General features: G+C 42.6%; 2 protein-coding genes across 2 annotated transcripts; both read left to right on the forward strand.

The window, feature by feature from the left end:
• Window positions 1-7,203: 7,203 nt before the first annotated feature.
• On the forward strand, window positions 7,204-8,578 carry LOC116927770. The gene is made up of 6 exons (XM_045176125.1): window positions 7,204-7,302; window positions 7,374-7,597; window positions 7,675-7,800; window positions 7,874-8,040; window positions 8,102-8,343; window positions 8,410-8,578. The coding sequence occupies exons 1-5, from the start codon at window positions 7,295-7,297 to the stop codon at window positions 8,132-8,134; spliced, it is 558 nt and encodes a 185-aa protein (XP_045032060.1). The 5' UTR covers window positions 7,204-7,294; the 3' UTR covers window positions 8,135-8,343; window positions 8,410-8,578.
• Window positions 8,579-9,526: 948 nt separating this feature from the next.
• On the forward strand, window positions 9,527-11,277 carry LOC116927743. The gene is made up of 3 exons (XM_032934795.2): window positions 9,527-9,916; window positions 9,984-10,923; window positions 10,985-11,277. The coding sequence occupies exons 1-2, from the start codon at window positions 9,830-9,832 to the stop codon at window positions 10,734-10,736; spliced, it is 840 nt and encodes a 279-aa protein (XP_032790686.2). The 5' UTR covers window positions 9,527-9,829; the 3' UTR covers window positions 10,737-10,923; window positions 10,985-11,277.

Raw genomic sequence — 11,277 nt, forward strand, 5'->3', positions numbered from 1 at the left:
AAACTGATTGGTCTGACAACTTGAAATTTTCTTACTTTTAATTTTGCATAATCAATAAAATAAATAATAAAAAGAACTAGCTTATTTATCGTAAATATACATATCACAAATTAGGATATCCATAAGAGATCCATGAGACGTTTGGGAATTAAAGATAGGTATGTCCGTTTTCGGTCAGCTGCGGACACCTATGGACCGTCTATTTGATACCTTTTTCTGTGATCCGAAGATGGACAGCTGATGGATGTAATCACTTGGACCGACAGTAAAACGGATCTATACAGATGGTCTATTGGATGTCCGCAGCTGACCGAAAACGGACGAACCTAGTTTGGATAGCCGGACGTTCCATGGACGTCATATGAATGTGGTGTGCTAGTAGGGTTCGGCAACTTAATAACGATTGAGTGCTGTCCGATTGGGAACCCATAGCTACATACTGATAAAAATAATTTGGTGTTTCCATATGCTACCCGATTACCCGACCCGATAATGACAATAACGAGTATTGGAAAGACTCTGTTTTGTATTGCAGAAATTGTTCTCCTTAGCCGGGGGGTAGGGGAGTCTAGGACGATTTTGCGCCAAAACCGCCCTACCTCTCCTTAAAAAGGTAAACTATTAATATTTACTACCCATAGACTACTTTTTCAAAATAAATCGGTGTTTACCATTTTGTGCAGGATATTGCAATTGTGTTGCACTTTTTCGATCCCAACCGTAAAATAAGCGTCTTAAGGGTAAATTTTGACCATCCAGTCACTTTCCCGGATTAAGTTGCGAACTGACTCGAGGTTCTCCATTTTGAAATGTTGATACCTGATAATCTGATTAAGTGGCTTTTAATTAACAATCGGCCTAAATATACCCGTTTGTTTTTTCTTAACGCAGAATAACGAACTGACAAAACCGTCAGAGCCGTCCGTGACTTAAGTCATCGCACGCTTTAGCAAGAGGTCCTGAACCTCTTTATCGCACATCGACATCATGCCTCCGTCATGAATATTTTAGGATGAAGAAATTCTTGTACCGGTTTGGACGTAAAATCCAAAGTTAGGCCCTCACGTACTATTTTAAGGACCCAAACGTTTTCCGTGATGCACACCCAGTTTGGGGCAAATCTTTTTAGTCTAGAGACGATGGTTATCGGAGCCGTGTCAGTATTACCAAAACTAGTTTCGAACCGATCAACAAATGGAGAAAAAGATTTGGAACGAACGTCTAGTGTCATTTTTCGATAGGTCGAAGGATCAGAATTAAAGGAAATATACCTTCGATTCACTGCCGACCAATCGTTTGGGCGTATTTCGCAAGCGCACCAGGCTCGTTTGCAACGAACACCTCTTCTTCCTCTACCCCTCAGATTTCTCTCGTACTGCGGAGGATGATAGACTACTGAACTTGTAGGTTCCGGGCATCGTAAACGTCTTATTCGTACACTATTTTCCACCGAATTTCCTGGCTGATCTCCTTTATTGGTATTGTTGTTTTGGTTGTATTTTTTCACTTGTTGTTTGTCTGCTGTTTGCCGCCTTGCTGCTGTTGTTGGGATCGCCGCCTTGCTGCCTTTGCCGCCTTGCTGCCATCCTGGTCTACGTCCGTCAGCCGTCATCAACCTTCCAGCCATCAACCGTCCGGAATCCTCCAATCATCCGCACTTCAAGAAGATCTCGTCATAAGTAAAATAATATTCTAAACTTTTCTTGTACTTTCAGTTATTGTTGTAGTGACGCGGCAATAACCGCCTTTCGTGTTCCGTTCTTTACGGCAAACCCCTTCTCTCACACGCTGACTCCCTATAAGGTGTTAGGCCAAGAAAATATACAGAAACACATACGCTGGCACTCCGGTGTTAGGCCTAGAAAAAGAAATACAAAAAAAAAAACCCGCTGACACTCCGGTGTTAGACCTAGAAAATAAAAATACACATTAGAATACTTACCTGTGTCGGCAGGTAAGTATACGAAATCGTATACGATTTAATATGGGAAAACTGTGTAGTCCTCTGACCTCCGGCGTCAGCGGTTGCTGCCGCTGTTCTAGCCGCCTGGGCCAGAGTGTGGTCTCGACTGGCGTTCGTTAACACGGCATGGAAAAATTTTCTCTGTAAACAGAGAAGGGCGGGCCTCCTTAAAACGTTGAAGGCATTAGTTTCAAGCAACAGGAATTCCGATTCTGGTTCGATCAGCGCAATTATGGCATCACGGCGCTTCTCCGTAATACTAAAGTAAGCCCATCCCCACTGCTGTAGGGCGGCTTCCACTGACCGTTTGACAGCTAAGCTATCTGGTAAGGTACAAAGCCGGGCATATAAATTCATGAGAGGTGGCGCAATGCCCATGATTTTAAGTTGCGCTTTCGACAGGGCGTCTTTTATCGCATTAACCGATCTAGACTCTTATCAGTTTTAAGAAGAGCCCTACGCGACATCCAGTCGTCTGGCTTGGGAGGTTTCAGCGAATACTGCGTGTCCGCAAATTCTAAAGGAAATTCCTTAGAAATGGTTCTAGATGTATACATGAAATTTCAAGGAAAATGGGTAAATTTGTCATAGAACTCTCCTATTAAAGACAGTGCCACGTTAAGATGTGTGATAAAATCCAAAGCGTTGAATGTTGATGCACTCAAAGGTAACAATGATTTAAATTGTTTTCTTCCTTTCTAATTTTTGCTTTCGTTACTTCTACCAAACTATAGCCTTATGTAATACCAGCATATGCATGATGTTACAGTCTTGCTTAATCCCCCCCCCCAAGAGAACGTTGAAAATTCTGTGGAAGAGAACAACAACATTATGAGCTTAGACTACACTGTAGAAATCGTCAGTAGAACTGAAACTCAAAGTAATAGTATTACAACTGTTTAAGTCTTCATTATTTAACACTTTTGTTTGTAGACGATAACAGTCTATCAGGTAGTAGCATTGATGAGAACGCTGATGATACTTTGGTCTTGCCAAACAGAAGACCCTGCACACTAGCTCATAGTAAGTACATGTTTATTAACTTCACATGTATTACTTGTTGTCGTCAAATATTTGGTTTCCCTAGCCCAATCTACACTGAATAAGCAACCACGGAGTTTTGAGGTGCCAAAGGACTACAAGTTACCAACATGCTTTAGTCCGATAGTAGACAATAAATTGTCAAACAAGGCAGCCCTCAACGACATTGAGTACAATCTAATCTGCAGGGAGGTCGGTCGTTCCCTGAAACCATACGGCAAACACCCTCAAGTTTACCAACTTGTAGCTGTCAGTCGGAGTGTTTTCCAGAAGTGGCCCAGTATGGCACGCTTCAAAGGTGGTATAGAGGAGGAGTTTCAGGTCAGGTCAAGTCAGCTCTTTAGATGTACTTATATTGATGGCAACTTTTTTTTTAAACAATTTTTTACATTAAAATTGCGGCGTTATTTCGAACGGCAACGGGAGAAGGTCAGAAAAGCTGGGGGCTTTCATTTCCCAGGGGGAGACCGAAGTCAACTAAAACGAACCTAAAGTATCCACGCAACTGCGGCACAACTTTCCTTAAGGATATACCAGGTAATAAATAAATTAATTCTTAGGGTGTTCCTAAAAAATTTTTTTTTCATTTTTCAGATGATGTGGTGTTGCATGAGGTAAACCGGAAGAAGCTTATTGAACTTCATCTCTATCGACTGGAAAACGCAACCAACGAAGATATAGCTACAGTTGATGCTGATGGAACTAACAAGTCAAGGTCATAGCCGTGAAATCCAGGAATCACCTGACTACCTACTCATCGTGGAGTGGTACCCATTATTGAAGGACAAGTGCTATGTATTCTTCTACTGTTCAATCCGCTTCATTTATTATCCTTAAAAACATTCTTTTTGGGACGGGAGAGGGTTCTTAAAGAATTTGGGAGTCTAAAAGGACCAGGAGTTCTTCAAAAATTTAGACAAAATACTGTAATTAGTAAATGTACTTTATTCTAACTTTGGTTCATTTAATTACTTTTTCTTCAAAGAAACTAAGTCTAGGGTTGCAATGCAACTTCTTCCGTTACTTATCACACCCAGGAAAAAAGACAAACATGCACACAGGCAATTTTTTGACCAACGAGAAGTAAGAAATTATATTACTATTTGATTTTCATTCATTTCATCTATTTTTTGTTTCTTTTATAGGAATCTGCCTCAACGCAGAGCTCGATTGATGAAATTAAATAGCCAGTTCAATTTGTTCTTGCCATCGGGGCTGAGCTGTATGTTGTGACAGCTGGGCAAGTTTTTTTTAAAATTTGGATCCCATTAAACAATATTCGTTTATGGAACGGTAACCGGAAATGAATAGATTTATCGCAGCTATGGCAGAAGTCACTTGAGTTTTAATTAACTTTTTTTATCATTAGCCTTCTTGGATACTAACATGGAACCGTAAACCACTCTAAGTTTCATAAGATTCGGTTACGGCCGTGCATACAAACTGCGATACTTGTAACCCCGGCACGCTCGTCTAAATCATCCAAGTCTTCCAAATCCAGAAGTAGCAGGAAGCATTCGAGGAAGGAGATGCCCGGAGAAACACCCGATCGAGCAAGTAAAGCCAAAGCCGGACGACCCCGTCAGAGAGAGTGCTGGCCAAACATTTCCGGAAGCATGGAATAAACACGTCCGAAGACGAGGAGGTGGTGTTGAAGTCGCCACAGAGCCCTTATTCGGCCTGAAAAGGCCTTGTATTTTTGTTTTGTTGGTGTGTTGAGAGAAATAAAAATTATTGAAACCGAACTATCGCGTCATAATCTGACTAAATTCTTTCGGTAAAAAGCAAAGGAAAAGAATGAGCACGGAACCAAGAACGGTCAAGACCCGAGCAGCAGTGGCTGCGGAGGTATCAGACGAACGGTTCGCGTTGCAGAAAGTGGCATTAGACGAAGCCAGAAACGACATCGCCGGTCTCAATGGATGGCTGGAAAGAGTCGAGGCGAGAGTCACAAAAGAATATCAACGGCTGGAACAAGAGTTCCGCGAGACGGCCGAGAGACAGGACACTGCGATAGCAGCGCTTGACGGAAAGACGAGGACTCTAGAAGCGGAGGTGCGCAGATTCAACGGGCCGCTTCCGCAGTTAGAGGCCCAAATGCAACAAAGACAGTCGGCGTTAGTAGAGAGTGAGTTGAAGAGAATAAGAAAAGAGACGGACGCCAGGGAAAATCCCTTATCGGGACACTCCGGCAAGATGACTCGCTGACAAAGCGAGTCATGCTCGAGTCTGCTAAAGCGATGAAAAAAATCAAGGAAATTCTCCTTATTGAACTGAGGCAGACTCGACAGACAGAACAAGGGGAGACCACCGAAACGGTGGGAGACTCCACGGAGGAAGGAGCCACGGCGAGAAGCAGGCACTCAAACAGCGCGTCGGCGGCAACCACCTCTTGTGAGACAAGAGATGAGTTGACGGCCAAACAATACACCCAACCGACCTAATTAATGGGTGCCGTTCTTGTAGTGAAGACGTCACGAGACAAAGGGGAGCGGCGAGTGAATACACTCAAAGCGCAAACCGGACATGAAAGAATAAAAGAGATTAGACGGAAGCTAGGGAAAATCTCTACGGTTGAGGAAAGAGTGCATGACCGCGAGCAGCTAGACGTAGCGCTGAGTGAGATGGCGGTGTTGGTACAGTTGGTGGAGTCTCAGAAATGAGACCCTGCGCCGACGGCTACGACACTAGTCAATCGCTCAGCGTTACCACTTCCGATGTTTAATGGAGAGATAGCAGCGTGGGGTAGTTGGAAGGCCGCTTGGTTGACTTACAACGACGATGCCTCGCTGTCAGATGAACAGAAGTATCAGTACCTTCGGGGCTGTTTGAGAGGAAAGGCCGCGGATGCAGTGTCGTACCTGTAATACGGCTCTAACCAATACCGTAAGGCAATGGACGTGTTAAGAGACAGATTCGGAGACGAAGAGAAGCTGAAAAAGCATTGTCTGGCCGAGTTAAAGGCAATGGCAAACACTCGGTTGAGCGAGACTTCAGCTCTTCCGCAGTGGCAGAAGCTTCACGATGGGCTCACAAACACCGTCGCGGCGTTAGTCAGCCTCGGAGTGAACATAAAGACGCACGAAGCCTATCTGGCCCCGGATCTACTGGCGTCCTTTCCGAAGGCGCTGGTTAGCCGTAGGAGGGATAGGTGGGACGATGAAGAACCCACGTTCCCAATGATATTGAAGGCCCTGAAAAGGGAAATAAGAACCGCATGCGGTGCTTCTTTTGCCAAAAACCCCACTTGCACCATAACTAATGAGGGATCGTCGGCTCAGAGAAGAGCAACGTGTGAGAAAGACGGTCGGTGCCTGAAATGTCTGGCCCGATCGCATCGGACGGAACACTGCATGTCATGGATTCCTGTTTTACAGACAAGTTCCTGAGCTTGTTTGCAATCGTCTCCTTTAGCCTTCCAGTCGTCTTCCTTGCCGAGCCAGCCTGAGACCGAGCCGACCGAAGACCCGGAGCCCAGTCAACACTGCTAACAAAGAGTAAGACTCTAGCGGCAACAACCCCTGTTGAGTCCGACAAGGCCCAACAGACCTCTGACCTTGCTCTAGCCCGATAAAGGCGAAAAGCAGTCACTGGACCTTTTAGCTTTAGCCCGATAAAGGTGACAGCTGTAGTCCTTGGAACGTGCTACGGCACTAGACTAAAAGATCAACCGAGATAAAGTAAAACAGTCTGGCAGGCTCACCCCCGTAAGTCCCGACTGACCATCTGCGCCAGCATTTAACTGGCTCTACGGGAGATAATCCTGAAACAAACACTGTAGAGGGAATGTGGGCGCATTCAAAGCGTTCGTTCATCACGTAAGGGATTATATTTAATACCTTTTTAAAGCAAAAAGTTAAAGTTTTTAATTTCTTTATAGTGGTAGAAGACCGAACAGGCATATGTATGAGTACCTTGCCACCTTTATGCTTAAGCGAAAGCTAGCAGAGGAGGAGGGAGACACTCGTTCGTGAGTTTTCTTTGTCTAGCCCACGAGTGCGTGGCAAGGCTGGATCACTGCGATAGCCTTATTACCGCGTTACTACCGCGCGGTAGTAACGCACGAGCTTAAACTACCGCACTACCGCGTTAGTTCTCAAATTTCCGTGTGGTAGCGGTAGTTTTCAACGCCATCTAGCGCTGATAGTAAAAAACACAATTACAAAACAACAGATGGCAGTCTTCAACAGTTCAGTCCGATCTTTCACGCTTTCAGACTTCAGTTCATTGAATCAGAGTTCATATTCCTAAACTTTCGAAATTCTAATTGATAAATTTGAATGAAATATCATGACGGGGTACGTAGACTTGAAATATTTGTATTGCCTCATGTATTATGTCTTTATGTGTGGTTTATTATTTCTAGTAGGCGAGGAAGGCCACCCTCAGTTGCACTCCTTACAAATAATCAAAGAGGCACGACAGTCCATGACATGTCTACCGGGAAAAAGTCAGTGTCCAGTTCAAGTTCCAAGAAAAAAAGTACTTGTGACACGGAGCAACAGAAAGGGAACAATGAAACTGAAAGTGAGTTGCAAAGTGAATCGTCTACTTCAGCCTCATTGCCATTGCCAGTTGGAGTTGTTCCACTAAGTAAGTTACGAGCCGAGTCCATCATTTATCTGATACTTTACATAGAGAATAGGCCTAATAATCTAATGTATCTCTAGGATCTACAAACACCCAAACATTAGATGCATCTCGTCACTCACGAGAATCTTCGTCTTCGTCCCTTACTTCAGCATCTAGTAGTCATAGTGTACAACAGGATGTTCATATTACTCCACCTGTGACAGGTACCTAGTGTTTTTAGGATTATATTTATATGTATATTTAACTATTGACCGATTGAATTGTTTTTTTTTTTAGAAGGACATGTCAAGAGGCTTGCCTACGCATTATCGTTCTTTACATATCATGGACCTTCAAAGAAAGAAGGAAATTCACTATACACCTGCACAGTTAAGGGATGCAAAAGAGATAAACCGTTTTCCACCGTAGACAATTCCAGGGGAAATCTTCGTGCTCATGTTAGAGTGAGTATTCAAGGAAAAACAATTGTAAATATTCAAATTTTGAAAAATAATTCTATCTAAGGTTACATTCAGTCGTGTCATAAGGAGAAGCTAGAGTAATTCAATACAGCTTGCAAGGATCTTGATGTTAAGAAGGCAATGACCACAGGTTTACCTATGCCAACCAATAACAGTGCCAAGGACAATCAGAATCAGTTGGAGGGAAACAACGAAACGCGACAGAAATCCTTAACTCAACCAAAGACTCATTTTTCGGGTTACAGGAAACCCTTGACACAGAAGGAATTGGACGACTGCGTTACGGTACCAAGTTTAAAGCTGTTTTATTAATTACTTCGTGATTACAATGTGTTTTCAATATTTTTTAAGAAATATCTTTGTGACGGTGTCTTGCCTGTCTACCACACTGACACAGAAGCTTTTCTAATGTTGGTGAAAACGTTGGCCCCCGATGTAAAATGAGAGGTCGGCAATTTTTTCGGAAACGGATTGCAGCCACGTACAGTATCCTGCACAAAAATCCGAAACCCGATTTAATTTTTTAAAGCCACCTATTGGCGGGGTAAAGGGTTTTTTGTTTGTTTTTCTTTAAGAGGGAGGGTAGACGGGGTGATGGACACATAGGGCAGGGTTGGGTAAGTCTAGACATTTTTTTTATGCCTTAAGGTATTACGCTTTAAGGCAAGTAACAGGTCGGGACATTTTTGCAACCCCCAGGGTGGTGTGTTTTTTTTAAACGACAGTTGGAAATGTTGGACTTAGGCTGTGTAATACTCCTTACCCAAATAAATTAGATAGCTGCCTGTGCACAATTATCTCGATACCGATGGCATATGTGTAGAGCCTCTGATTGCGACGCCGTAGATCAGAGTTCGATTCCCAAAAAGGAATTGCAAAATATTTGTTATCGTTATAATATTCTTCATTCGAATTTGCTGGAAATATTAATTTCTCTAGAACGAAGGAGATTATTATTTTTTAAATTATTTAATAAACAAAAAAAGCACATATTGCTAGATGAAAATTTGTTTTATATATAAACGAGAATTTCTCGTAAGTTAACCATATTAACTCAGCACCTGGAATCGAACGCCGATCTCCAGCATCACATTCAGAAACGCTACACCTACGCCATTGACACCGACATAAATAACTACAGGCAGCTGGAACATAATCTAAATTGTTTCGGCAACATTACCAAGCCCAAGCCCTAAATTTCCAAATGTCGTTTTAAAAAACACATCACCCTGGGGGTTGCAAAAATGTCCCGACCTGTAACTTGCCTTAAAGCGTAATACCTTAAGGCACCTTTTTAAAATGTCTAGACTTACCCAACCCTACCCTGTCGTGTCCATCACCCCGTCTAACCTCCCCCTTAAAGAAAAACAAACAAAAAACCCACTACCCCGCCAATAGGTGGCTTTAAAAAATTAAATCGGTGTTCGGATTTTTGTGCAGGATACTGTACATAACAAAGAAGGCAGTTCTTAAAAATGAATTGAAGGATAATGCAAAATGGATCTGCACGACAGCCGATGGGTGGACGTCTAGAAGAAGATCATTTATTGGAATCACTGCCCATTGGCTAAATCAGAATCTGAAAAGACGTTGTGCATGCCTAGCTGTCCGCCGAGTTGTTGGCACGTGTGATTATGACGTTATTGCGAAGCTTCTTGAATCGGTGTATGAGGAGTTCGACATCTTGGACAAAGTTATTGCGACCATCACTGACAACGGAAGCAACTTTGTCAAGGTCTTTCGTTTTAATGGATCGAATTCCAAGCACTAGATGATTACCCCCACTGTAACTACAGTACCTGCACCGGCCATGACTGTACGAGCGAGCACATCTAGTGCTAATAAATCAAATCGACTGGTATGTAACATTGATAAATTTGAATTCCTTATAAATATTTGTGATTGACTGATTGCTCATTTAATAGGTTAAAGAAGATGCTGATATTTTGGATGTGCTTGACGAGGAAAATTCTGAATTTGACGAAACAGACGACGATTGGGATGATATCGGTGGTGACCATGTGGTTGACGACCGAGAATTAGTCGAAAGGAAAGACGAGGACCCTCATGATGAGGAACACGAACGCCACGAATCAGATATATTTGATCAAACTATTTCTTTGACGGGCATTTTAGATGAACGTTTCACATCTGAGAACGTCTACGTCTTTCCACCACATCGACGCTGTGCATGTCACACGTTGAACCTTATCTGCAAATGCGATATTTATAAGAACATGGAACCTTCTCTGAAGAAACTTTTCGAATCAACAGATAAGAAATTTAAGGCAATATGGGCCAAACAAAATCGAAGCGCCAAAGTTTCTGATAATATCCGCAAGCCCCTCGGCAAACTGTTTATTATAAATAATGAGACCAGGTGGAATTCGTACTACAATGCCATAAAACGAGGCAAACATTTCATCAATAAGAAGCGTTCCGAGCTTAAAGCTCTTTTTGAAGTCTATGGTATTCAGTATTTTCGCCCGGCCGAAGAAGAACTGGTGCGTGAATACGTGAAGATAATGAAACCTATGTCAGAAGCTCTGGATGTCCTTCAAGCGGATGTGAAGGTTTCGATCGGATATCTCTTGCCAACGCTGCCATTCTTACTCAAAAACTTGAGATGCTGCTTGGTAATAGGACGATTAAGCATTGCAAATCCCTCGTCAGAGTAATGATTTCGTCAATCAACACTCGCTTCCAAGACTGTTTTGAGGACCAGAAATTAATCTTAGCAGCCATTTTGCATCCTCGCTTCAAAAACAAATGGATTTCGAAGGAAGATAGGGAGAAGAAGACACAGCTACTAATGAATACCTTTAAGTCACACAAACAAGATCCAGTGTGCAGTACGCAAGTGAGGTAGATCAATCAAAATGTAATCAGTAAATTTAATTCTAATAATTGTCTTTTTCTATCACAGCGACAATAGGAAACGAGGAGCAACAGAAGATGCCAGTGAATCTCAAGACAGCGACTTCAGCCCAAGAAGAAAAAAAAAATAAAAATGATTTCTTTAAGAGATTGTTTGATCCAGTTGATGCTTATGTGGATAATGAAATTTATCTTTATTTGTCGGATAATTCAAAAAAACTTTCAAGTCTGAAGAAATATCCGACTTTAAAACAGCTTTTTCTGAAATACAACGCAGCACTCCCGTCCTCCGCATCTGTGGAACGTTTGTTCAGCCTTGCTGCAAGGATCTTTGTACCGCTG

Source organism: Daphnia magna, linkage group LG7, assembly GCF_020631705.1.
Source record: "Daphnia magna isolate NIES linkage group LG7, ASM2063170v1.1, whole genome shotgun sequence".
Classification (NCBI taxonomy): Eukaryota; Metazoa; Arthropoda; class Branchiopoda; order Diplostraca; family Daphniidae; genus Daphnia; species Daphnia magna.

Coding starts and splice junctions, on each gene's coding strand:
- LOC116927770 (XM_045176125.1), top strand. Junction 7,598..7,674: donor AGTTGGAGTTGTTCCACTAA/GTAAGTTACGAG, acceptor ATGTATCTCTAG/GATCTACAAACACCCAAACA. Junction 7,801..7,873: donor TATTACTCCACCTGTGACAG/GTACCTAGTGTT, acceptor TTTTTTTTTTAG/AAGGACATGTCAAGAGGCTT.
- LOC116927743 (XM_032934795.2), top strand. CDS start 9,830: ATGATTACCCCCACTGTAACTACAGTACCTGCACCGGCCATGACTGTA. Junction 9,917..9,983: donor CTAATAAATCAAATCGACTG/GTATGTAACATT, acceptor CTCATTTAATAG/GTTAAAGAAGATGCTGATAT.